Source organism: Pygocentrus nattereri, chromosome 4 (assembly GCF_015220715.1).
Source record: "Pygocentrus nattereri isolate fPygNat1 chromosome 4, fPygNat1.pri, whole genome shotgun sequence".
Classification (NCBI taxonomy): Eukaryota; Metazoa; Chordata; class Actinopteri; order Characiformes; family Serrasalmidae; genus Pygocentrus; species Pygocentrus nattereri.
This window is the reverse complement of record NC_051214.1, coordinates 50,290,642-50,317,913: the sequence shown is the minus strand read 5'-3', so window position 1 is coordinate 50,317,913 and position 27,272 is coordinate 50,290,642. Positions and strand designations below refer to the sequence as shown.

Sequence of the window (27,272 nt, the reverse complement as noted above, 5' to 3'; positions counted from 1 at the left end):
AGATGGATGAGCTCATGGCTGGATCAGTAACGGGACAGAACTCCACTTCGAGTCAGACGCCAAGAAAGGTGGAGGTGGGGTACTGGTATGGGCTGGTATTATTATAGATGAGCTGGTTGGACCTTTTCGGGTTGAAGATGGGCTCAAAATCAACTCCCAAGCCTACTGCCAGTTTTTAGAAGACACTTTCTTTAAGCAGTGGTCCAGGAAGAATCTGCATGTTTCAAAAAGACGATGATTTTTATGCAGGGCGATGCTCCATCACATGCATCCAAGTACTCCTCTGCATGGCTCGCCAGTAAAGGCATTAAAGATGAAAATCTTATGACATGGCCCCCTCTCTGAACAGGGTCTGGGAGGCTGCGGCTGCTGCTGTACAAATGAATGGAAGGCTTATCACTGTTATTGAAGAGAAGGGCGGCTATACTGGTCACTGATTTATTTTTTTATTTCTCAGAAATGTTCATTGGAAAGCTTTGAGTTGTTTGTTTATAATTCTCACTTGAACAGATGAAAATAAAGTGAGATGGGAAAACGTGTGTTTTTCATTTAGCTGCGTAATAATTCTGCACCATCATAGTTTCCCAATAAATGTGCACATATAGAAATTCTCCTTAGAAAGCCAAAACCTCACTTTTACTTTCTTAAACATTCATGTTTGAGGTTTATTAACAATTTGGATTAACCGAGAGCGCTGTAGCTGTTCATTAATAAAAATAATCCTCAGAATAAGACTTGCCTAGTAATTGTGCACACAGTGTATATATAATGATTTTCTGGATGTTACCAGACATCTCCAAGCCTCTCCTCCTCGAGGAAGTCCAGTATTATATGTAGTTAAAAAGCAGCTCCTGGTTTGACCAATCAGTGCTCAGTAAATTAAGCTCATGATGTAATTGATGATATTAACGAGTCTCTGTGGCGGCTGTGAAGGTGTCCAGGAAAAATATGGACCTGAGAAATTCTTGTTACTTTTTATTGTTTTTCTGTTTGTTTGAATTATGAATACGACTTTATTCTAATGTATATTGTGATAAACTCACTGCTGAGGGAAACTGGTTAAACATTTGCTTAGATGCCTAAAACTTTCGCACAGTACTGTACATATATATATATATATATATATATATAATTTGTTAGAGTGAATATACTTAAATATGTTGCACTGATAGGTGCCTATTTCTCCTAGCAGTCTTTGTTTGGTGAGCATGGCTGTCAGCGTTAGTCTAATCAAGTGGGGCAGTTAAAAACACTGTTTATGGTCAACATGCTATCAATAACTAGCCGGGGGAATGATCATGTTGGCCCCATGCTGAGAGTAACCAACAAAAAAATGATGCATTTACATTTATCAACATGTTTAGTAATGTCGTTTATGATGTGGGTGTTGCTAGTTTCTAATCAGCTGTTGTAGCCACTCTTGATTGCAAGGCAATATAATGAGTCAAGTCAAAAAAACGTAATAAAAGTTACATTTGGTACTATTAGAGCAGAAATTAGAGATTAAATGTTTGGCACGACACCAGCCAGAGGATTTTAACATCATTCAGTGTGGAAAGGACAAAATGAGGTTCAAGAGAAAAACATTTCTGCTTGCTTGCTGTGCTATCGCTTGAATTCATTCCATGGCTTGGTGGATTTTGAGAGATATGTTTTTGACAAGTTTGCCCAGATGAAAGATTGTCATGGCTCTTGTCTGTTTGAGCAGTGAAAGTCATTGGTGAGTCATTCTGCATTATTACCAGGCATGTTATTCCTAATGCCTGGAAGGCGATGTATTTCCCTGCTCTGATATGTTAGAGTTGATATGTATTTACAGACCACAATGATCATACACTGCTGGATAACGTTGGATTTGTAATGCCATGCTGTATAACCAGGCTGTGAGATCTAATGTCATTATCATATCACTCTTGTTCTCCACTTCTATTCCTGCATTATGCTAATTTGTGGACTTTTGATTTCTTTGATGGAATTCAGAAATGAGAAATGAAGTATCTGTAGTCATTCTAAGTTACATTTTGTATAGGTAGAATTCATAATATGGTTACTCCTTAAATTTTTAGGAGAATACTTGGAATACTTTTGGAATACTTTGGAATATCCAATGGAGACACCATCAGTGCTTGTTTATTTATTTATTTATAGAAATAAGCATTTGGCATATAGAACCTTTTTGAAAATGGTCTGTCTATATGAGGTCAAGCTTATATACTATATAACTACAGAACCATATACAACACAAGAACAATTTTAGGATGCAGTGTTCTGTGTGTTCATGGTTTTATATAGAAGCAATGTCTTTACCCAAGAACCATATTTCCTAGGCGAGTGGTAATAAAACATCAACCACAGGGCTCCTCAACACTGTGTGCTCCTCCCTGAACTCTGTTCTTCTTATACCAGTAACTGCAGGTTACCGTAGGTACAGCACTAACTGGGCTCCTATGAAATACAGTCTGTGACCTGATGCAACTTTAACAGTTTGGAGCTCAATAATCTTTATAAATGCTTGAATGTACCCGGACGTGTGTGTAATTGATTGCTTTACATGCAAAGCTGGATGTTGTTGTGAGGGGGGGGTGTGAAGAAAATATCCTTGAACCCTATTTAATAAAAGTTTTGTAACAATCATTAGGTTGGAAAAGATTAAAAATAGAGTTATAAACACTAAACTGAGACAGACAGGCCTATAAGCATTTAACTGAGGCAGGCAGACAGGGACCGGAAAAAGCAGGCCCGATATTTCCATATATGGGATAGCATGAACTCTACTCTGGACACAAAGCAGAAAGGGTCAGAAAGAGTGAGAAACACTGCCTTTACAGTAGAAGTTAGCTGGGAATGGGAAGCCTAGCTGATAAGGGTTGGTAAGAACCGGTCTTTGAACCAAATTAATAGGAAAGTGTTACAAACCACGGACACAGGGAGGACAGGGAGGCCTGACAAAACAAAGCAGAGAACAAGAAATAAGAAATAAGGGTTCATAAGAACCTGCGATGGACTGGCGACCTGTCCAGGGTGTTTCCTGCCTTCCGCCCGAAGACTGCTGGGATAGGCTCCAGCACCCCCCCGCGACCCTGACGGAGAAGCGGCTTAGAAAATAGATGGATGGATGGATGGATGGATGGGTTCATAAGAAGGCTAGAAAAAACAGTTCTACTGGTATCCAAGGTGATTTCAGGATGTATCAAAAATAGGTGTAGCGATGATCTCACCCCCGGGAGGGGTGATAAGGTCGCTCATCTTTGGGTATAAGATGTAATGTGTGTGTAGTGTCTGCACATTTTGGCTTTTGAGGGTCATTTTGTCACATTGGAACTAATAAAGACGCCTTTTCTCTCCTTCCAGCCGAACCTGCGGCTGGAGTTTGGTTTTTCATCTGACTTTGACTTTTTATGAGACTGACTCTTCACTTTTCTTTAACTTTTGCTTTTTTCTGAATTTCTACAAACACCATTTCATTTTATAGTAAATGAGTTTGGGCTGGTTTATGTTTATGAACAGACGCCTACAGATCAACATAGTAAAGGAGCTCATCTGTGATCCTGAGTTTAAAGCCAGTTTTTATTCAACTTAAACTTGGAACTAAGTTGTAAATAAATCTGAAACTGAAACTTTGCTTGTGTGTAAAAAGTGATTTCAGAGCCACTCGGTTCTCCCTGATGGAAACTGTTTACCTTCAGTGTTTTGTGCTTCTGATCATTTTAATAGACGTCAGCGTCACTAATTAATGACGTTCTATTAAAAGACTGGTTTACCAAGAGAGACGCTGGAGGACTTTCACCTGAAATGAGTTCATGAAGCCAGTCTGGTCATAAAAATGATAACAGGACATCAGAGCCAGAATTACTCTTTTAGTACTTTTACTTTATACTTAAGTACATTTGAAGGTAAATACTTTAGTACTTTTACTCAAGTGGAGGTCTAAAGGGAGGAACTTTTAAGAGTGGAGCTAAATCGTACATATACATTACTGTAGCACGTACAAGATCATGATAGTGAAGCACAAACCTGAACACACTTAGAGAAAATAAACAGTAACAGCAGGCAGTTGTGGTTTCTAGAACAAAGCCTTAAATAATCTTGACGTGTCAATTATTAATCATTAATCATTTCTAGGCTGTTCTATTCTTTCATTTTTCAGAAAGTATTATTCAAGTACAACTTCATACACAGCCAGTTTGACTTTATTTGATTCTGTTTGTTGAAATGAAAGCGTTTCAATAGCATTTCAACAGTCATCTAGGTCTGCTGGTGTGGGTGGGACTTGGCTGCCTCTATGCAGTGGGATTGGTTATCTTGCCCATGAAGAGGATGCTCCTGGTGCTCTCCTCCACAATGAAGACCAGGAAGGGTCTGTTGAGGTTCACGGTGGGAGGGATTGAATAAGGTACCATCTCTATGGTGGTGGCAGCAGCAGCTTCTGTGCCCTTCTCATCAACTTTGAGGACGGCCTGATGGAGGACCTGTAGGGAAGTCATGAATCTGTGTGAGGTGAAGGATCTGTAGATCTGCAATGCATGTCACAAATGCACTGTACCTTCATCTAGGCTGCATTAAGTTTGCCTACAAGCTTATGATGAACATCTTTAGATTCCTCTACCTTGGAAGCCTTCAGGTTGGTCTCCTCACTGATCCCGGAGAAGTCTGCACTGTCTGAGAACGCACTGACTATTCCCATTTCCTCCAGAGTGTCCGCGAGTGAAAAGGAGGCAGAGATGGAGAACTTGGGCAGGAAGAGTTCCACATAACTGCACAGCAGAACAGAAGAATATTTCAAACTTCTTAAAAGTCACTTTATCACAGAACCATCATTTTGGGATTCTTGGCAACTAGACAAGTAATCTAAAGGTTAGAATTTGAAAATGACAGGATTTATTTTAATCTTGACTTACAAATGATCTACTCCTGAATGGCTGTCTGGCTCCCTGCACTACTTACTGGGAAGTGGTGGTGGGGGCACTGGAGCTTAGAACCTGCATGTTCTTAGCATGGTTTTATTAAAACAATGTGTTTGTTAAGATGCTACTCTAATAATTACATTACATTAAAAACTCAAGTGCTTCTCAAGTCTCTTCCCATTCGGTCCCCTCTAATGGCAAAGAACTCCTTATGGCATAAAACAAAAGCTCCTTATGAAGAGATTTTTGGGAGAGGTTTTGAGTGGTTAGAATCCCCCAGGTAAAACTGTTATGTGATAAATAATGAAGGCTCAGGTTCTCTACTAGAATTAAAAGCCAATACAGAGACTATTTTTGCATCATGTATAGTGAAAAGCAGATGTCTCTTAACTGGCTACAGATGGCTTGAAGCAAAGCTATTGAATAAAATCAATGGCTCATGAAATACTTGGATTTCAACCCTTCAAAATTTCTCTTAGTAGGCAGCCTTTAATTACGCCTTTACTGCTGCTGCAATATTGCCAACTCTCAGAAGTGACTGTACAAGATTTGTAATGTTATATGATCAGATTCAGAATCCTTTATTGATCCCAGAGGGCAATTGCAGTTGTTACAGTTGCAACCATTTATGTAAAAGAATAAACACTTTAATAATTTAAAACAAAGAGAAATTTGCAATATGTACACAAGATTTAAGTACTTATGAATATAGTAAAGTGGCGGTGACCGTGATGATAAATATTAAACATCTAATACAAAGCAGTTCAATTATTGTCCCTCTGAATTATTGCACACAATTATTATTATTATTATTACACATATGAACAGTTTGGTATTGAGTTTTGTGCAGATGATCCACACTGTGAATCACACACTGAGGGAGGAGTTATAGAGTTTGATGGCCACAGGTAAGAATGACCTCCTGTGGTGCTCTGTGGTCATTTCGGTAGAGTGAGTCTTGCACTGAATGAGCTCCTGTGTCTCATCACCGTGTCGTAGAGTGGGTGGGAGCCATGTAGAGGGTGTCAGTGTTCTTAGCCCAGTCCAGTCCTCAGGTCCACCACCAGTTCCTTTGTCTTTGTCACATTGAGCACACCATGCGACAAAGTCCTTCACCGTCACCCTGAACTCATCCTCTTCACCCCTGCTGATACATCCAACTATCGCAGAGTCATCAGAAAACTTCTGAAGGTGGCAAGTCTCTGTGCAGTAGCTGAAGTCCGTGGTGTAGAGGGTGAAGAGGAAGGGAGAGAGGACAGTACCTTGTGGAACTCCAGTGTTGCTGACCACTCTGTCCGACACACAGTGCTGCAGGTGTACATACTGTGGTCTGCCTGTTAGGTAGTCAACAATCCAGGACACAAGGGGGGCATCTACCTGCATCACTGTGAGCTTATCACCCAGAAGACCAGGCCAGATGGTGTTAAATGCGCTGGAGAAGTCAAAAAACATGACCCTTACAGAGCTGGCTGGCTTATCCAGGTGAGCGTAGACTCGGTTGAGCAGGTAGATGATGGCGTCTTCAACTCCCAGGCGGGGCTGATAGGCAAACTGGAGGAGCTCCATAAAAGGCTAGACTATGGATTGGAGCTGATCCAACACGACCCTGTCCATGGTCTTCATGACATGAGGTGTCAGTGCCACTGGCCTGTAGTCCTTGGTGTCACTGGGTTGCAGCGTCTTTGGAACAGGAACAATGCAGGACATCTTCCACATCATACTGACCCTCTGGAGACTCAGATGTTGAAGACATGTTGCAGTCCTCCACAAAGCTTAGGCTTTAAGCACCCTGGGGACCCCATCAGTAGCCTTGTTTGTGTGGAGTCTCTTCAGTTGTCTTCTCACCTGGTCAGCAGTGATACTCACTGTAGAGGTGACAGTTGGGGAGAAGGGTGGAGGTGGGAGATGGCCCATCACAGGAGGGGGCAGGCTATCGGGAGTGGGAGTGGAATAGGCTGCTAAGGACCGGCAGCAGAGGAGTCAAGATGGGGGAGGACAGATTAAGAGACCCTTATTAATCCCACAATGGAGAAATTTCACCTTCGCATTTAACCCATTCATGAAGTGAAACACAACATACACTCACGCATACCCAGGCACAGGCACAGGCACAGGCACAGGCACAGGCACAGGCACAGGCACCCCAATCCGCAGCACCCGGGGAGCAGTTGGGAGTTAGGTGTCTCAGTCATGTGCTGTCAGCTCTGGGGATTGAACCAGTGACCTTCCAGTCATGAGGCTGGTTCCCTAACCTCCAGCCCATGACTGCCCCCAAGAGCCTGCAGTGTCAAATCTGTTAAAGAACAGATTTAGCTTGTTGGCCCCGTCTACGCTGTCCGCTACTCCTCTGTTATTGCTGGACCTGAAGCTGGTGATGGTCCTCATTCCTTTCCAGACCTTCCTCATGTTGTTCTGCAGGAGTTTCCACTCCAGCTTTCTCCTATATTTGTCCTTCGCCACCGTGATCACTGTCTTCAGTTCCCTTTGGATCGTTCTCACCTCCACCCTGTCTCCAGCTCTGAAGGCCCTCTTCTTCTTGTTGAGGAGAGCCTTAATGTCATTTGTTACCCAAAACTTGTTGTGTCCTTAACAGTAGCATACAGCAGGTCCCGTGTTCTTTCCTCTCTGGTGGGACAGTCCACATACTGAGTGAAGTTTGGTAGTGCCTTAGCCATATTGACGTGGTTAAAGTCGCCTGATATGGGAATAAAGGCACTCGGCTGTTGCGTTTGGAGACGCGCTATAGTTGAATAAATGAGGTCACACGCTGATGTCAGGATGGCAGAGGGGAGGATGTAAACAGTCACGATAATAGCATGTGAGTACTTGGGTGGCAAATAAAATGGCCCTGAGTCTAACAGCCAACAGCTCAATGTCCGGGCAACAGGTACGTTCCCTGGTCAGCCTGAACAGTCTGGAAGCCATCGATGGAAATGTTGTCGTCCAAGATAACCTGGTGTAGCCATTTATCTGAAAAGCACATTAAACTACACTCCCGGTACTCCCTCTGACTCCTGGCCAGTGCTGTCAGCTCGTCCATCTTAGCCAGCAACCTCACGTTGCCCATGACGACGGAGGGGAGACGCGGCTTATATCCCCTCTTCTCCAAAATCTCCATTCCCCCTCACTTTCCCCGTGCGTTGGTTTATTCCCCATCCCCTGTGTGTCCGTCTACAAAGCTCTTCAGGGATGTTCATTGTCCTGGTCGCCATGCCGACCGGCTTCAGTGCGATCAGTTGATCCCAGGTGTAAACAAAGCAGCCATGTTGCTGTGCAGCAGTGCACCAGGAGAGTGAAAGAAGCACTTTCACGGCGAAAAAACAGACCATATAAACAATCTATTAAAAAGATAAATAAAAGTTAAGAAGAAAAATGAAAAAACAAAAATGAGAGCTACTGTAACAGGCAGCATGCACACACGCCCATGCGCACTGTATATTTACTGCTTAGCTTGGTTTTTAGTGAACCTGTTGAGAACCTGTTGAAGCCTAACATAAAGCCTGAATATTACTGGAAAAGCCTGTTGGCCTGATAATAATCTCCTATGATGGTTGTTAAAAAACTATGTTACATCTTTATCCATAAAAATATTTGTTTTTTATTGTCTCTCTTATATAAGTACCCAAAAAAGTGAACAAATAAACATGCTAAATAAAACATACTGCTGAAAACAAACCAGTCAATTGCTCTTTTGCTACCATTCAAGCAAAGTTTAATGCTGCCGTTTCCACATTTTGTGTTATGCTGATGCCACACTGGTGTTAGAAGTGGGATCGTACCCCCATGCGGTCTGGAGAGGAATGGAGTTTCCCCAAACTCAAAGACAAATGGTGGAAAAGACTGAACCTGGCAGAGGATGGTAGAAGACAAAGCAGCACAGAGAGGGCAGGGGAACACATCCCATGACAGAACACATCCCACAGCAGAGAGTTGGGGCTCCAACACACACAAGCAGCACCCTCACATGTTTATGGTGTGTTGGTTAACGGAGGAAACAGAAAGCAGCTGTGGAAGTGTAGAAGCTGCAGCTTGTTCCCAATAGCATAAGAATGGACCCTGCAAGCTGTGAGGTGTTCTGCCACAAGTGGGGAGGAAGTCTGAGTTCTGAGTCTCTTCATTGCTGGAGAAGGATACAGCCCTGAGAGCCGGACTGGGGGCCTTTGATCTTTTGTATTATTTATTTTGATATGAATATTTCCAGTGTGCTTTTTTTTTCAGTAAATGAATTCATGGATTCTAATGTAAACAAAACAAATTTACTCTTGCTTCCAGCATGTCATACCCAATACAATTTTCCAATAAACAACGATAACATGATTTCCTTCAAATATATAAGCAATAAATTGTCAAGAAATAAAATAGGAAATGAATGTTACTTGTAGGAAGTTTCTTTGTAACGTTCTTACTGAAATTAAAAGGCTGGTGACTGAGGTTACCTTCCATGTAATTTGTCATGCCAGTACTCGAGGTGTTCCTTGTTGATGTTCTTCTCCAGCTCCTGCATTTTTCCCTCATCAGGTAGAACAATCATCATGGAAGTGTTGCCTTTGTAGGGGACCATGATGATTGAAGTGAAATTCTTCCAGTCCCTGTAATGCTCGTAATAGCTTTCTTTACTCATCATGTCCACCGTCACTGTGGTGTTCTCATCCACATGGAACTCGGCTTTTTTAGTGTATTTTATGTTAAAAGGCTTTTTCCATTTACCTTAGAGGGCAGAATTCAAGGCATGTTATCTTATAGTAAAACATGATATAATTGAGAAGGACATTGATTTCTGATGGAATGTTTAGGTATCTACTGTACCTCTGAAATATATAAAGTTGATGAGCATCATCACAGTGTCTGGGTCCAGTTCCTTGACCATGTCAGTGATCATATCTTTGGTCTTCTTGGCGATGTACTTGTTGACTTCTTGCACAGCGACTTCAGGTTTGGAGAAGTCCACACTGAAGGCCTCTCCTTGGTAGTAATGCTGAGCATCCTTTAGAAACTTGTCTAGAGGTTTGAAGCCTTCTCGGACGGCTACAGCACTTCCTGCCTCCAGCAGCATGGTGTCCTGGCTGTGGCTCAGCATGTGAAGAAGGTGCTCATAACCTTCATTGACCTGATCAGGAGTGAGAGGGCTGTAGCCCAGGGTGCTGAAGATCTGTGAGTGGGTTTCACCTTTGGCTCCCAGGGCCAGCATGGACAGAGCCATGGAGATGCTCAGTGGAGAGAAGAAGATGTTCTTGCCTTGGTATTCTGGATGGGCGGCCAGCTTCTTGTAGAGGGAGAAGGTAAAGTCAGCATTGTGAGGGGCGAGTCTGCGGGACAAGTCGTCATCTCCATCGTGGCTGGGGTGAGGTTCATCCTTGCCATGGTGGAGATGTTTGTCGTGATCTGCTGAATGGTCCTCATGATCATGTGGGGCCGCCAAGGACACCATCAGCAGGAGGGAAACCAGGAGGCAGAAAGAGATCTTTCCACACATTTTATCTCCTGGACAGAGAGAAACACACTTATGTCTGTTTGAACAATAGAGCAGGTTGAGGCTGTATTTTGGTACCAGATGCATCTTTACAGACTACAATGCAATGTAAACTTCTTTGCCTGTATGATTCCATAAAAATAACAATAACAATACTATCATCACTTTAGATGAAGGTAAAAATGCTATGAGTGAGAACAGCATTGCAGTAATCAGGTTGGGGCAGAAGGACTAGCCAGTAAGGTGATGTTCAAGTTTTCCACATTGGCACTAGTAAAATATGCTTTAGCTTGTAATGCATGCTCTTAAATATATGTATTATAATAGCAAAGTTCAATTGAATTACATTACAAAAATCAAGAACGTGATAACTTTGTTTTCTAAACTTTGTTCATCTCAGTGTTCACAGCAGTGATTAAGAAATATTCAATAAAAACTTTTTTTTTCTCAAAATGTTAGCTTTACAGGAGAAGAGAAGCATGCTTTTAAAATGTAAGTGTAATTGTATAATTTCAAGTAATTTTATTTACTATTTTACTATTTATTTACTATAGAAATTTACTATTTCTGCTTGACCAATACAAAGGAATGCAGATTAAATGATACAGAAAAATAAAATGAAAATGAAAGGTTTTTGATTTTTATGGACAGTGATGATATGCTATGCTTTATATTTTTGTTGTTTCATATTTGATTCATTTGGTTCAAAGTCTTAACATTCTTTTCTGTGCCACTGAGTTCAAAAGATTAAGGTCAAATTAAAATATCCAGATCTAACACTGGCCTTAACATCTCAAGTACCTATTTACATGCTATGGAAAATGTAAAGTGCTGTTAATATAATGTAAGTTTAATGTAATATATTTTATATGTTTGTTGTTATTGTTTAGTGAAATAAGGCTACTTACATGCAAGGAACTCTCAGCACGACATCGACTGAAGTGGAGAAACTAATTGAAATCCTTTAAATATTAACCCATTCTAAACCCCAATGCCCCAACATCCACCCCCACCCTACTCCCCCACTCTCCACCCCTTATCGTAAATCAAACACTACTGTTTACTCATGGACTTCGAACAGTGATATAACATGTAACAGTTGCACAAAGTACGACATCTTCATAATTGTAATAATAATAATTTGTGTAGTATGTGTTTATTAGCTGAGAAAAGTGTTAATATTTCAATAAACAAAATGTATAGAATATGAATGTATTATATATATATATATTATTACCTCTCCATGGATCACCACCTTATCGTGGTGGAGAGGTTTGTGTGCTTGAATGATCCTAGGAGCTATGTTGTCTGGAGCAAAAGCTCCTGGTAGGGTCTCCCATGGCAAACTGGTCCTAGGTGACAGGTCAGACAAAGTGTGATCCATAATCACCCCTATGAAAAGACAAAAACAGGACTTGTGCACCCTGCCCGGAACAGGGTTACCGGGGCCTCACCCTGGAGCCAGGCCTGGGGGAGGGGCTCGCCAGCGAGCTTCTGGTGGCCGGGCATTTACTCATGGTGCTCGGCTGGGCCCAGCCTGAAGGAGATACATGAGTCCCCCCTCCCATCGACCCACCACCAATGGGAGGGGCAGTAATAGGGGTTCGGTGCGTTGTGGATCGGGCAGTGTCCGAAGGCGTGGGCCTTGGCATTCTGATCCTCGGTTGCTGAAACTGGCTTTTGGAACTTGGAACGTTACCTCACTGGCGGGGAAGGAGCCTGAGTTGGTGCGCAAGGTTGAGAGATACCGGCTAGATATAGTCCAATCTCCTTGAGAGGGGCTGGACTTTATCCTTTTCTGGAGTTGCCCATGGTGAGAGGCGGCGGGCAGGTGTGTGCTTTCTCATAGCCCCTCGACTTGGTGCCTGTATGTTGGGGTTTTCTCCGGTGGACGAGAGGGTAGCTTCCCTACGCTTAAGCAGTTCAGAGTACCCAGCCTTCCTAGAGTCCTTGGGAAGGGTGCTTGAAAGTGCTCCTCCTGGAGACTCTATTGTCCTACTGGGGGACTTTAACGCTCACGTGGGCAATGACAGTGAGACATGGAGGGGTGTGATTGGGAGGAATGGCCTCTCTGATCTGAACCCGAGTGGTGTTCAGTTTTTGGACTTCTGTGCATACCACAGTTTGTCCATCACGAACACCATGTTTGAACACAAGGATGTCCATAAGTGCACATGGCACCAGGACACCCTAGGCCGCAGTTCAATGATTGACTTTGTAGTTGTGTCATCGGACTTGCGGCCATGTGTTTTGGACACTCAGGTAAAGAGAGGAGCTGAGCTGTCAACTGATCACCACCTAGTGGTGAGTTGGATCAGGTGGTGGGGGAAGATGCCGGTCAGACCCAAGCCCAAACGTATAATTAGGGTTTGCTGGGAACGTCTAGCAGAAGAACCTGTCAGATTGATCTTCAACTCACACCTCCGTCAGAACTTTGACCAGATATCGGGGGAGGTGGGGGACATTGACTCAGAATGGGCCATGTTCCATTCCTCCATTGTTGAAGCGGCTGACTGTAGCTGTGGCCGTAAGGTAGTTGGTGCCTGTCGGGGCGGTAGGTGAGAGATGCCGTCAAGCTGAAGAAGGACTCCTACCGGGCATGGTTGGCCTGTGGGACACCAGAGGCAGCTGGCAGGTATTGACAGGCCAAGCGATCTGTGGCTTCAGTCGTCGCCAAGGCAAAAAAACTTGTATGGGAGGAGTTTGGTGAGGCCTTGGAAGTGACTTTAAGTCGGCTCCGAAAAGATTCTGGCAAACCGTCAGGCGACTCAGAAGGGGAAAGCAGTGTGCCACTAGCACTGTATATAGTGGAGATGGTGTGCTGCTGACTTCGACTGAAGACGTCATTGGGCGGTGGAAGGAATACTTTGAGGGCCTTCTCAATCCCACCCACACGTTCTCCAGTGAGGAGGCTGAGTCTGGGGACACGGGAATAGGCTTGTCCATTACTGAGGCCGAAGTCGCTAAGGTAGTTAAGAAGCTCCTTGGTGGCAAGGCTCCAGGGGTGGATGAGATCCGCCCTGAGTTCCTCAAGGCTCTGGATGTTGTGGGGCTGTCTTGGCTGACACGCCTTTTCAACATTGCGTGGACATCGGGGGCGGTGCCACTGGATTGGCAGACTGGGGTGGTGGTGCCTCTTTTTAAAAAAGGGGACCGGAGGATGTGTTCCAACTACAGGGGAATCACATTCCTCAGCCTCCCTGGTAAGGTCTATGCAGGGGTACTGGAGAAGAGAGTCCGGCTTATAGTCGAACCTCGGATCCAGGAGGAGCAGTGCGGGTTCCGCCCTGGTCATGGAACACTGGACCAACTCTTCACCCTCTCCACATGTGCTTTGTGGATCTGGAGAAGGCATTCGACTGGGTATTCTATGTGAGGTGCTTCAGGAGTACGGGGTACATGGCTCTTTGATATGAGCCATTCAGGCCCTGTACAAACAAAGCCGGAGTTTGGTTCACATGGCCGGCAGTAAGTCAGACTCGTTCCCAGTGAGAGTTGGACTCCGTCAGGGCTGCCCTTTGTCACCAATTCATATTCATAATTTTTATGGATAGAATTTCTAGGCGCAGTCAGGGGATGGAGGGTGTCCCGTTTGGTGACCTCAGGGTCACATCGCTGCTGTTTGCAGATGATGTGGTCCTATTCGGGACATCAGGCCGCGAACTTCAGCTTTCGCTGGATCGGTTTGCAGCCGAATGAGAAGCGGCCGGGATGAGACTCAGTACCTCTAAATCCGAGACCATGGTTCTCAGGCGGAAAAGGGTGGAGAGCCCTCTCTGGGTCGGGGATAGGCTCTTGCCTCAAGTAGAGGAGTTCAAGTGTATCGGGGTCTTGTTCACGAGTGATGGTACAAGGGAGCGGGAGATTGACAGGCGGATTGGTGCTGGGTCAGCAGTGATGTGGGCTCTTTACCGGTCTGTTGTGGTAAAGAAAGAGCTGAGCCATAAGGCAAAGCTCTCGATTTACCGGTCAATCTACGTTCCCACCCTCACCTATGGGCATGAGCTTTGGGTAATGACCGAAAGAATAAGATCACGCATACAAGCGGCCGAAATGAGTTTCCTCCACAGGGTGTCTGGACTCTCCCTTAGAGATAGGATGAGAAGTTCGGTCATCCGGGAGGGACTCGGAGTAGAGCCGCTGCTTCTTCATGTCGAGAGGAGCCAGCTGAGGTGGTTCGGGCATCTGGTTAGGATGCCTCCTGGACGCCTTCCTCGGGAGGTGTCACAGGCAAGTCCACCTGGGAGGAGACCCTGGGGAAGACCCAGGACATGCTGGCATGACTATATCGCCCAGCTGGCCTGGGAGCGCCTCGAAATCCCCCTTGGAGAGCTAGTGGAAGTGGCTGGGGAAAGGGAGGTCTGGGCCTCATTGCTTAGGATGCTGCCCCCGCGACCTGAACCCCGGAGAAGCGGAAGATAATGGATGGATGGATGGATGTATATATATATATATATATATATATATATATATATATATATATATATATACACACACTGTGTGCATAATTATTAGGCAACTGAGTATTTTGACCATCTTATAATTTTTAGGCATATTTTCTAACTCCAAGCTGGATAAACTTGAATGTTTAATGGATTTAAGCGTAGCAGGTGATGTGTATCTGTGTAATGAGGGAGGGTGTGGCCTAAGGAGGTCAACACCCTATATCAAGGTGTGCATAATTATTAGGCAGCTTTTTTCTTCAGGCAAAATGGGCCAAAAAAGAGACTGAACTGACTCTGAAAAGTTAAAAATTACCAAAAGTCTCTCAGAGGGATGCAGAACTCTTGAAATTGCTAAGATATTGGGGTGTGATCACAGAACCATCAAACGTTTTGTTGCAAATAGTCAACAGGGTCGCAAGAAACGTGCTGAGAAAAAAAGACGCAAATTAACTGCCAAGGATTTGAGAAGAATCAAGCGTAAGGCTACCAGGAACCCATTATCTTCCAGTTCTGTCATATTCCAGAACCTAGCTGGAGCATCAAGAAGTACAAGATGTTCAGCGCTCAGAGACGTGGCCGAGGTAAGGAAGGCTGAAACCCGACCACCACTGAACAAGACACATAAGCTGAAGCATCTAGACTGCTCCAAGAAGAATCTGAAGACAGATTTTTCAGAGGTTTTATGGACTGATGAAATGAGAGTGACTCTTGACGGGCCTGTGGCTGGATCAGTAACGGGACAGAGCTCCACTTTGAGTCAGACGCCAGCAAGGTGGAGGTGGGGTACTGGCATGGGCCGGTATTATCAAAGATGAGCTGGTTGGACCTTTTCGGGTTGAAGATGGGCTCAAAATCAACTCCCAAGCCTACTGCCAGTTTTTAGAAGACACTTTCTTTAAGCAGTGGTCCAGGAAGAATCTGCATCTTTCAAAAAGACGATGATTTTTATGCAGGACGATACTCCATCACATGCATCCAGGTACTCCTCTGCATGGCTCGCCAGTAAAGGCCCCTTCCTCACCTGACCTGAACCCAACTGAGAACCTGTGGGCAGTTCTTAAATGGGAGATTTACATTGAAGGATAACAGGACACCTCTCTGAACAGGGTCTGGGAGGCTATGGCTGCTGCTGCACAAAAAGTTGATCGTCAACAGAGAGCGCTGTAGTTGGTCATTAATAAAAATAATCCTCAAAAATAAGACTTGCCTAGTAATTGTGCACACAGTGTATATATAATGATTTTCTGGATGTTACCAGACATTTCCAAGCCTCTCCTCGAGGAAGTCCAGTATTATATGTAGTTAAAAAGCAGCTCCTGGTTTGACCAATCAGTGCTCAGTAAATTGTGCTCATGATGTAATTGATGATATTAACGAGTCTCTGTGGCGGCTGTGAAGGTGTCCAGGAAAAATATGGACCCAAAAATTCTTGTTACTTTTTATTGTTTTTCTGTTTATTTGAATTATGAATACGACTTTATTCTAATGTATATTGTGATAAACTCACTGCTGAGGGAAACTGGTTAAACATTTGCTTAGATGCCTAAAACTTTCGCACAGTACTGTACATATATATATATATATATATATATATATAATTTGTTAGAGTGAATATACTTAAATATGTTGCACTGATAGGTGCCTATTTCTCCTAGCAGTCTTTGTTTGGTGAGCCTGGCTGTCAGCGTTAGTCTAATCAAGTGGGGCAGTTAAAAACACTGTTTATGGTCAACATGCTATCAATAACTAGCCGGGGGAATGATCATGTTGGCCCCATGCTGAGAGTAACCAACAAAAAAATGATGCATTTACATTTATCAACATGTTTAGTAATGTCGTTTATGATGTGGGTGTTGCTAGTTTCTAATCAGCTGTTGTAGCCACTCTTGATTGCAAGGCAATATAATGAGTCAAGTCAAAAAAACGTAATAAAAGTTACATTTGGTACTATTAGAGCAGAAATTAGAGATTAAATGTTTGGCACGACACCAGCCAGAGGATTTTAACATCATTCAGTGTGGAAAGGACAAAATGAGGTTCAAGAGAAAAACATTTCTGCTTGCTTGCTGTGCTATCGCTTGAATTCATTCCATGGCTTGGTGGATTTTGAGAGATATGTTTTTGACAAGTTTGCCCAGATGAAAGATTGTCATGGCTCTTGTCTGTTTGAGCAGTGAAAGTCATTGGTGAGTCATTCTGCATTATTACCAGGCATGTTATTCCTAATGCCTGGAAGGCGATGTATTTCCCTGCTCTGATATGTTAGAGTTGATATGTATTTACAGACCACAATGATCATACACTGCTGGATAACTTTGGATTTGTAATGCCATGCTGTATAACCAGGCTGTGAGATCTAATGTCATTATCATATCACTCTTGTTCTCCACTTCTATTCCTGCATTATGCTAATTTGTGGACTTTTGATTTCTTTGATGGAATTCAGAAATGAGAAATGAAGTATCTGTAGTCATTCTAAGTTACATTTTGTATAGGTAGAATTCATAATATGGTTACTCCTTAAATTTTTAGGAGAATACTTGGAATACTTTTGGAATACTTTGGAATATCCAATGGAGACACCATCAGTGCTTGTTTATTTATTTATTTATAGAAATAAGCATTTGGCATATAGAACCTTTTTGAAAATGGTCTGTCTATATGAGGTCAAGCTTATATACTATATAACTACAGAACCATATACAACACAAGAACAATTTTAGGATGCAGTGTTCTGTGTGTTCATGGTTTTATATAGAAGCAATGTCTTTACCCAAGAACCATATTTCCTAGGCGAGTGGTAATAAAACATCAACCACAGGGCTCCTCAACACTGTGTGCTCCTCCCTGAACTCTGTTCTTCTTATACCAGTAACTGCAGGTTACCGTAGGTACAGCACTAACTGGGCTCCTATGAAATACAGTCTGTGACCTGATGCAACTTTAACAGTTTGGAGCTCAATAATCTTTATAAATGCTTGAATGTACCCGGACGTGTGTGTAATTGATTGCTTTACATGCAAAGCTGGATGTTGTTGGGGGGGGGTGTGAAGAAAATATCCTTGAACCCTATTTAATAAAAGTTTTGTAACAATCATTAGGTTGGAAAAGATTAAAAATAGAGTTATAAACACTAAACTGAGACAGACAGGCCTATAAGCATTTAACTGAGGCAGGCAGACAGGGACCGGAAAAAGCAGGCCCGATATTTCCATATATGGGATAGCATGAATTCTACTCTGGACACAAAGCAGAAAGGGTCAGAAAGAGTGAGAAACACTGCCTTTACAGTAGAAGTTAGCTGGGAATGGGAAGCCTAGCTGATAAGGGTTGGTAAGAACCGGTCTTTGAACCAAATTAATAGGAAAGTGTTACAAACCACGGACACAGGGAGGACAGGGAGGCCTGACAAAACAAGGCAGAAAACAAGAAATAAGAAATAAGGGTTCATAAGAACCTGCGATGGACTGGCGACCTGTCCAGGGTGTTTCCTGCCTTCCGCCCGAAGACTGCTGGGATAGTCTCCAGCACCCCCCCCGCGACCCTGACGGAGAAGCGGCTTAGAAAATAGATGGATGGATGGATGGATGGATGGATGGGTTCATAAGAAGGCTAGAAAAAACAGTTCTACTGGTATCCAAGGTGATTTCAGGATGTATCAAAAATAGGTGTAGCGATGATCTCACCCCCGGGAGGGGTGATAAGGTCGCTCATCTTTGGGTATAAGATGTAATGTGTGTGTATTGTCTGCACATTTTGGCTTTTGAGGGTCATTTTGTCACATTGGAACTAATAAAGACGCCTTTTCTCTCCTTCCAGCCGAACCTGCGGCTGGAGTTTGGTTTTTCATCTGACTTTGACTTTTTATGAGACTGACTCTTCACTTTTCTTTAACTTTTGCTTTTTTCTGAATTTCTACAAACACCATTTCATTTTATAGTAAATGAGTTTGGGCTGGTTTATGTTTATGAACAGACGCCTACAGGTCAACATAGTAAAGGAGCTCATCTGTGATCCTGAGTTTAAAGCCAGTTTTTATTCAACTTAAACTTGGAACTAAGTTGTAAATAAATCTGAAACTAAAACTTTGCTTGTGTGTAAAAAGTGATTTCAGAGCCACTCGGTTCTCCCTGATGGAAACTGTTTACCTTCAGTGTTTTGTGCTTCTGATCATTTTAATAGACGTCAGCGTCACTAATTAATGACGTTCTATTAAAAGACTGGTTTACCAAGAGAGACGCTGGAGGACTTTCACCTGAAATGAGTTCATGAAGCCAGTCTGGTCATAAAAATGATAACAGGACATCAGAGCCAGAATTACTCTTTTAGTACTTTTACTTTATACTTAAGTACATTTGAAGGGAAATACTTTAGTACTTTTACTCAAGTGGAGGTCTAAAGGGAGGAACTTTTAAGAGTGGAGCTAAATCGTACATATACATTACTGTAGCACGTACAAGATCATGATAGTGAAGCACAAACCTGAACACACTTAGAGAAAATAAACAGTAACAGCAGGCAGTTGTGGTTTCTAGAACAAAGCCTTAAATAATCTTGACGTGTCAATTATTAATCATTAATCATTTCTAGGCTGTTCTATTCTTTCATTTTTCAGAAAGTATTACTCAAGTACAACTTCATACACAGCCAGTTTGACTTTATTTGATTCTGTTTGTTGAAATGAAAGCGTTTCAATAGCATTTCAACAGTCATCTAGGTCTGCTGGTGTGGGTGGGACTTGGCTGCCTCTATGCAGTGGGATTGGTTATCTTGCCCATGAAGAGGATGCTCCTGGTGCTCTCCTCCACAATGAAGACCAGGAAGGGTCTGTTGAGGTTCACGGTGGGAGGGATTGAATAAGGTACCATCTCTATGGTGGTGGCAGCAGCAGCTTCTGTGCCCTTCTCATCAACTTTGAGGACGGCCTGATGGAGGACCTGTAGGGAAGTCATGAATCTGTGTGAGGTGAAGGATCTGTAGATCTGCAATGCATGTCACAAATGCACTGTACCTTCATCTAGGCTGCATTAAGTTTGCCTACAAGCTTATGATGAACATCTTTAGATTCCTCTACCTTGGAAGCCTTCAGGTTGGTCTCCTCACTGATCCCGGAGAAGTCTGCACTGTCTGAGAACGCACTGACTATTCCCATTTCCTCCAGAGTGTCCGCGAGTGAAAAGGAGGCAGAGATGGAGAACTTGGGCAGGAAGAGTTCCACATAACTGCACAGCAGAACAGAAGAATATTTCAAACTTCTTAAAAGTCACTTTATCACAGAACCATCATTTTGGGATTCTTGGCAACTAGACAAGTAATCTAAAGGTTAGAATTTGAAAATGACAGGATTTATTTTAATCTTGACTTACAAATGATCTACTCCTGAATGGCTGTCTGGCTCCCTGCACTACTTACTGGGAAGTGGTGGTGGGGGCACTGGAGCTTAGAACCTGCATGTTCTTAGCATGGTTTTATTAAAACAATGTGTTTGTTAAGATGCTACTCTAATAATTACATTACATTAAAAACTCAAGTGCTTCTCAAGTCTCTTCCCATTCGGTCCCCTCTAATGGCAAAGAACTCCTTATGGCATAAAACAAAAGCTCCTTATGAAGAGATTTTTGGGAGAGGTTTTGAGTGGTTAGAATCCCCCAGGTAAAACTGTTATGTGATAAATAATGAAGGCTCAGGTTCTCTACTAGAATTAAAAGCCAACACAGAGACTATTTTTGCATCATGTATAGTGAAAAGCAGATGTCTCTTAACTGGCTACAGATGGCTTGAAGCAAAGCTATTGAATAAAATCAATGGCTCATGAAATACTTGGATTTCAACCCTTCAAAATTTCTCTTAGTAGGCAGCCTTTAATTACGCCTTTACTGCTGCTGCAATATTGCCAACTCTCAGAAGTGACTGTACAAGATTTGTAATGTTATATGATCAGATTCAGAATCCTTTATTGATCCCAGAGGGCAATTGCAGTTGTTACAGTTGCAACCATTTATGTAAAAGAATAAACACTTTAATAATTTAAAACAAAGAGAAATTTGCAATATGTACACAAGATTTAAGTACTTATGAATATAGTAAAGTGGCGGTGACCGTGATGATAAATATTAAACATCTAATACAAAGCAGTTCAATTATTGTCCCTCTGAATTATTGCACACAATTATTATTATTATTATTATTATTACACATATGAACAGTTTGGTATTGAGTTTTGTGCAGATGATCCACACTGTGAATCACACACTGAGGGAGGAGTTATAGAGTTTGATGGCCACAGGTAAGAATGACCTCCTGTGGTGCTCTGTGGTCATTTCGGTAGAGTGAGTCTTGCACTGAATGAGCTCCTGTGTCTCATCACCGTGTCGTAGAGTGGGTGGGAGCCATGTAGAGGGTGTCAGTGTTCTTAGCCCAGTCCAGTCCTCAGGTCCACCACCAGTTCCTTTGTCTTTGTCACATTGAGCACACCATGCGACAAAGTCCTTCACTGTTGCCCTGAACTCATCCTCTTCACCCCTGCTGATACATCCAACTATTGCAGAGTCATCAGAAAACTTCTGAAGGTGGCAAGTCTCTGTGCAGTAGCTGAAGTCCGTGGTGTAGAGGGTGAAGAGGAAGGGAGAGAGGACAGTACCTTGTGGAACTCCAGTGTTGCTGACCACTCTGTCCGACACACAGTGCTGCAGGTGTACATACTGTGGTCTGCCTGTTAGGTAGTCAACAATCCAGGACACAAGGGGGGCATCTACCTGCATCACTGTGAGCTTATCACCCAGAAGACCAGGCCAGACGGTGTTAAATGCGCTGGAGAAGTCAAAAAACATGACCCTTACAGAGCTGGCTGGCTTATCCAGGTGAGCGTAGACTCGGTTGAGCAGGTAGATGATGGCGTCTTCAACTCCCAGGCGGGGCTGATAGGCAAACTGGAGGAGCTCCATAAAAGGCTAGACTATGGATTGGAGCTGATCCAACACGACCCTGTCCATGGTCTTCATGACATGAGATGTCAGTGCCACTGGCCTGTAGTCCTTGGTGTCACTGGGTTGCAGCGTCTTTGGAACAGGAACAATGCAGGACATCTTCCACATCATACTGACCCTCTGGAGACTCAGATGTTGAAGACATGTTGCAGTCCTCCACAAAGCTTAGGCTTTAAGCACCCTGGGGACCCCATCAGTAGCCTTGTTTGTGTGGAGTCTCTTCAGTTGTCTTCTCACCTGGTCAGCAGTGATACTCACTGTAGAGGTGACAGTTGGGGAGAAGGGTGGAGGTGGGAGATGGCCCATCACAGGAGGGGGCAGGCTATCGGGAGTGGGAGTGGAATAGGCTGCTAAGGACCGGCAGCAGAGGAGTCAAGATGGGGGAGGACAGATTAAGAGACCCTTATTAATCCCACAATGGAGAAATTTCACCTTCGCATTTAACCCATTCATGAAGTGAAACACAACATACACTCACGCACACCCAGGCACAGGCACAGGCACAGGCACAGGCACAGGCACAGGCACAGGCACAGGCACCCCAATCCGCAGCACCCGGGGAGCAGTTGGGAGTTAGGTGTCTCAGTCATGTGCTGTCAGCTCTGGGGATTGAACCAGTGACCTTCCAGTCATGAGGCTGGTTCCCTAACCTCCAGCCCATGACTGCCCCCAAGAGCCTGCAGTGTCAAATCTGTTAAAGAACAGATTTAGCTTGTTGGCCCCGTCTACGCTGTCCGCTACTCCTCTGTTGTTGCTGGACCTGAAGCTGGTGATGGTCCTCATTCCTTTCCAGACCTTCCTCATGTTGTTCTGCAGGAGTTTCCACTCCAGCTTTCTCCTATATTTGTCCTTTGCCTCCGTGATCACTGTCTTCAGTTCCCTTTGGATCGTTCTCACCTCCACCCTGTCTCCAGCTCTGAAGGCCCTCTTCTTCTTGTTGAGGAGAGCCTTAATGTCATTTGTTACCCAAAACTTGTTGTGTCCTTAACAGTAGCATACAGCAGGTCCCGTGTTCTTTCCTCTCTGGTGGGACAGTCCACATACTGAGTGAAGTTTGGTAGTGCCTTAGCCATATTGACGTGGTTAAAGTCACCTGATATGGGAATAAAGGCACTCGGCTGTTGCGTTTGGAGACGCGCTATAGTTGAATAAATGAGGTCACACGCTGATGTCAGGATGGCAGAGGGGAGGATGTAAACAGTCACGATAATAGCATGTGAGTACTTGGGTGGCAAATAAAATGGCCCTGAGTCTAACAGCCAACAGCTCAATGTCCGGGCAACAGGTACGTTCCCTGGTCAGCCTGAACAGTCTGGAAGCCATCGATGGAAATGTTGTCGTCCAAGATAACCTGGTGTAGCCATTTATCTGAAAAGCACATTAAACTACACTCCCGGTACTCCCTCTGACTCCTGGCCAGTGCTGTCAGCTCGTCCATCTTAGCCAGCAACCTCACGTTGCCCATGACGACGGAGGGGAGACGCGGCTTATATCCCCTCTTCTCCATAAGCCTCCGCCATCTCCCCCTCACTTTCCCCGTGCGTTGGTTTGTTCCCCATCCCCTGTGTGTCCGTCTACAAAGCTCTTCAGGGATGTTCATTGTCCTGGTCGCCATGCCGACCGGCTTCAGTGCGATCAGTTGATCCCAGGTGTAAACAAAGCAGCCATGTTGCTGTGCAGCAGTGCACCAGGAGAGTGAAAGAAGCACTTTCACGGCGAAAAAACAGACCATATAAACAATCTATTAAAAAGATAAATAAAAGTTAAGAAGAAAAATGAAAAAACAAAAATGAGAGCTACTGTAACAGGCAGCATGCGCACTGTATATTTACTGCTTAGCTTGGTTTTTAGTGAACCTGTTGAGAACCTGTTGAAGCCTAACATAAAGCCTGAATATTGCTGGAAAAGCCTGTTGGCCTGATAATAATCTCCTATGATGGTTGTTAAAAAACTATGTTACATCTTTATCCATAAAAATATTTGTTTTTTATTGTCTCTCTTATATAAGTACCCAAAAAAGTGAACAAATAAACATGCTAAATAAAACATACTGCTGAAAACAAACCAGTCAATTGCTCTTTTGCTACCATTCAAGCAAAGTTTAATGCTGCCGTTTCCACATTTTGTGTTATGCTGATGCCACACTGGTGTTAGAAGTGGGATCGTACCCCCATGCGGTCTGGAGAGGAATGGAGTTTCCCCAAACTCAAAGACAAATGGTGGAAAAGACTGAACCTGGCAGAGGATGGTAGAAGACAAAGCAGCACAGAGAGGGCAGGGGAACACATCCCATGACAGAACACATCCCACAGCAGAGAGTTGGGGCTCCAACACACACAAGCAGCACCCTCACATGTTTATGGTGTGTTGGTTAACGGAGGAAACAGAAAGCAGCTGTGGAAGTGTAGAAGCTGCAGCTTGCTCCCAATAGCATAAGAATGGACCCTGCAAGCTGTGAGGTGTTCTGCCACAAGTGGGGAGGAAGTCTGAGTTCTGAGTCTCTTCATTGCTGGAGAAGGATACAGCCCTGAGAGCCGGACTGGGGGCCTTTGATCTTTTGTATTATTTATTTTGATATGAATATTTCCAGTGTGCTTTTTTTTTCAGTAAATGAATTCATGGATTCTAATGTAAACAAAACAAATTTACTCTTGCTTCCAGCATGTCATACCCAATACAATTTTCCAATAAACAACGATAACATGATTTCCTTCAAATATATAAGCAATAAATTGACAAGAAATAAAATAGGAAATGAATGTTACTTGTAGGAAGTTTCTTTGTAACGTTCTTACTGAAATTAAAAGGCTGGTGACTGAGGTTACCTTCCATGTAATTTGTCATGCCAGTACTCGAGGTGTTCCTTGTTGATGTTCTTCTCCAGCTCCTCCATTTTTCCCTCATCAGGTAGAACAATCATCATGGAAGTGTTGCCTTTGTAGGGGACCATGATGATCGAAGTGAAATTCTTCCAATCCCTGTAATGCTCGTAATAGCTTTCTTTACTCATCATGTCCACCGTCACTGTGGTGTTCTCATCCACATGGAACTCGGCTTTTTTAGTGTATTTTATGTTAAAAGGCTTTTTCCATTTACCTTAGAGGGCAGAATTCAAGGCATGTTATCTTATAGTAAAACATGATATAATTGAGAAGGACATTGATTTCTGATGGAATGTTTAGGTGTCTACTGTACCTCTGAAATATATAAAGTTGATGAGCATCATCACAGTGTCTGGGTCCAGTTCCTTGACCATGTCAGTGATCATATCTTTGGTCTTCTTGGCGATGTACTTGTTGACTTCTTGCACAGCGACTTCAGGTTTGGAGAAGTCCACACTGAAGGCCTCTCCTTGGTAGTAATGCTGAGCATCCTTTAGAAACTTGTCTAGAGGTTTGAAGCCTTCTCGGACGGCTACAGCACTTCCTGCCTCCAGCAGCATGGTGTCCTGGCTGTGGCTCAGCATGTGAAGAAGGTGCTCATAACCTTCATTGACCTGATCAGGAGTGAGAGCGCTGTAGCCCAGGGTGCTGAAGATCTGTGAGTGGGTTTCACCTTTGGCTCCCAGGGCCAGCATGGACAGAGCCATGGAGATGCTCAGTGGAGAGAAGAAGATGTTCTTGCCTTGGTATTCTGGATGGGCGGCCAGCTTCTTGTAGAGGGAGAAGGTAAAGTCAGCATTGTGAGGGGCGAGTCTGCGGGACAAGTCGTCATCTCCATCGTGGCTGGGGTGAGGTTCATCCTTGCCATGGTGGAGATGTTTGTGGTGATCTGCTGAATGGTCCTCATGATCATGTGGGGCCGCCAAGGACACCGTCAGCAGGAGGGAAACCAGGAGGCAGAAAGAGATCTTTCCACACATTTTATCTCCTGGACAGAGAGAAACACACTTATTCTGTATTTGAACAATAGAGCAGGTTGAGGCTGTATTTTGATATCTTTCCAGACTGCAATGCAATGTAACTTTCTTTCCCTGCACAACTCCATAAAAATAACAGTAATGTAAAAGCCACAGTCTGTAACGCTGCTGTTACTGTCATCACTCTGAATGAAGGTCTAGATGAAGAAAATGCTGTGAGTGAGAACAACAATGCAGTAATCCGGTTGGGGGCTGAAGAACAAACAATCAAGTTTGCTTAATGAAATATGATTTAATTTATAATCCACACTCATGTACACATAAAGAATAAAAATGAATTGAATTACATCACAAAAGAACATTGTAATTAGAAATGTTTGCAAAGAAATGTGTAAAATTTTTGTTGGTCGATGTATCATTAAATTATAAACGTAAAGGACAGCAGCTCTAACGGAAGAGAAAGATAAAAAATCAAGAAAACGGAAATACAGGTTTTGCTTTTTTTGGACAGTGATGACATGCTGAGCTTTTAATTTTTGATATATTTTACATTTAGTTTATTTGGGCATCGAGTACAGTGCAGAAGTTTAAATTAAATAATAAAAAGATCTAGATCAAACACTGACCTTCTCAAATATTCAGTTACATTTTGGGGAAAATGTACAGTGTTGTTAAAATAAATGTAGGTTTAATGTAATAAATTCTATATGTTAGATGTTATTGATTAGTGAAATAATGTTACTTACATGCAGGGAGCTCTCAGCTGGGATGGAGAAACTGATGGAACAGAATTCTTCAAATGTAAACCTATTCTCAAACGCAATGCCCCAAAGACCATCGTCCACCCACACCGTCCACCCCCTAACCACAAATCTATAACTACTGTTTGATTAAGGGCTTCAAACAGTGATGCAACATGAAACAGTTGCACACAGTACCAGATAAAAGTGCTGACACACCAAGTCTTTATGTTAGGCCCCCTTTGCCTTGATGCAGGGTTGAGATGTAGTGAAATAAGTGCAGAGAAATGTATTCAGAATACAGAAATTCAGTCTTCATGTTATGTTTTGTACAGGCAGAATTCAGAACCTTTTACATTTGTACGATTTTTTTGCATGATACACATTAATAAATAATAATCCATCCATCCATCGTCATCCGCTTATCCGGGTCCGGGTCGCGGGGGCAGCAGCCTAAGCAAAGAGCCTCCCTCTCCCCCACCACCTCCTCCAGCTTTTCCGGAGGGATACCAAGGCGTTCCCAAGACAGTCGAGAGATATAATCCCTCCAACGTGTCCTGGGTCTTCCCTGGGTTCTCCTCCCTGCTGGACATGTCTAGAACACCTCCCTAGGGAGGCGTCCAGAGGCCATCCTTACCAGATGCCCGAACCACCTCAACTGGCTTCTCTCAACGTGGAGGAGCAGCGGCTCTACTCCGAGCCTCTCCCGAATCGCCGAGCTTCTCATCCTATCTTTAAGGGAGAGTCTGGCAACTCTTACATATAGATTAGATATAGAATATAAATAATAATAATAATAATAATTTTAAAAAATACGTTCAAAGGAAACACTATCAGTGCTTGTTTAATTTTAAAATTAACACATGGC

The 27,272-nt window shown here is 43.3% G+C and overlaps 2 protein-coding genes across 3 annotated transcripts; both read right to left on the bottom strand.

The window, feature by feature from the left end:
- Positions 1–4,172: 4,172 nt before the first annotated feature.
- On the bottom strand, positions 4,173–11,351 carry LOC119263214 (alpha-1-antitrypsin homolog). 2 transcript variants are annotated; one of them, XM_037537693.1, is made up of 5 exons: positions 11,283–11,351; positions 9,711–10,385; positions 9,341–9,611; positions 4,607–4,754; positions 4,281–4,469 (listed from the first exon to the last, which is right to left on the bottom strand). In XM_037537693.1, exons 2-5 carry the CDS (start codon positions 10,375–10,377, stop codon positions 4,281–4,283), a joined length of 1,275 nt encoding a protein of 424 aa, XP_037393590.1. In that variant the 5' UTR covers positions 10,378–10,385; positions 11,283–11,351. The 2 variants fall into 2 exon arrangements, with proteins under 2 accessions (XP_037393591.1, XP_037393590.1); XM_037537694.1 differs by lacking the exon at positions 11,283–11,351 and having other exon boundaries at positions 4,173–4,469; positions 9,711–10,377.
- Positions 11,352–19,459: 8,108 nt separating this feature from the next.
- Positions 19,460–26,465, bottom strand: LOC119263216 (alpha-1-antitrypsin homolog). Its single transcript, XM_037537697.1, has 5 exons — positions 26,411–26,465; positions 25,001–25,675; positions 24,631–24,901; positions 19,894–20,041; positions 19,460–19,756 (listed from the first exon to the last, which is right to left on the bottom strand). The coding sequence occupies exons 2-5, from the start codon at positions 25,665–25,667 to the stop codon at positions 19,568–19,570; spliced, it is 1,275 nt and encodes a 424-aa protein (XP_037393594.1). The 5' UTR covers positions 25,668–25,675; positions 26,411–26,465; the 3' UTR covers positions 19,460–19,567.
- Between the last annotated feature and the right edge of the window lie 807 nt (positions 26,466–27,272).

Coding starts and splice junctions, on each gene's coding strand:
- LOC119263214 (XM_037537693.1), bottom strand. CDS start 10,377: ATGTGTGGAAAGATCTCTTTCTGCCTCCTGGTTTCCCTCCTGCTGATG. Junction 4,755..9,340: donor CATGACAAATTACATGGAAG/GTAACCTCAGTC, acceptor TCTGCTGTGCAG/TTATGTGGAACTCTTCCTGC. Junction 4,470..4,606: donor CCAACCTGAAGGCTTCCAAG/GTAGAGGAATCT, acceptor ACTTCCCTACAG/GTCCTCCATCAGGCCGTCCT.
- LOC119263216 (XM_037537697.1), bottom strand. CDS start 25,667: ATGTGTGGAAAGATCTCTTTCTGCCTCCTGGTTTCCCTCCTGCTGACG. Junction 24,902..25,000: donor CAACTTTATATATTTCAGAG/GTACAGTAGACA, acceptor CTGCCCTCTAAG/GTAAATGGAAAAAGCCTTTT. Junction 19,757..19,893: donor CCAACCTGAAGGCTTCCAAG/GTAGAGGAATCT, acceptor ACTTCCCTACAG/GTCCTCCATCAGGCCGTCCT.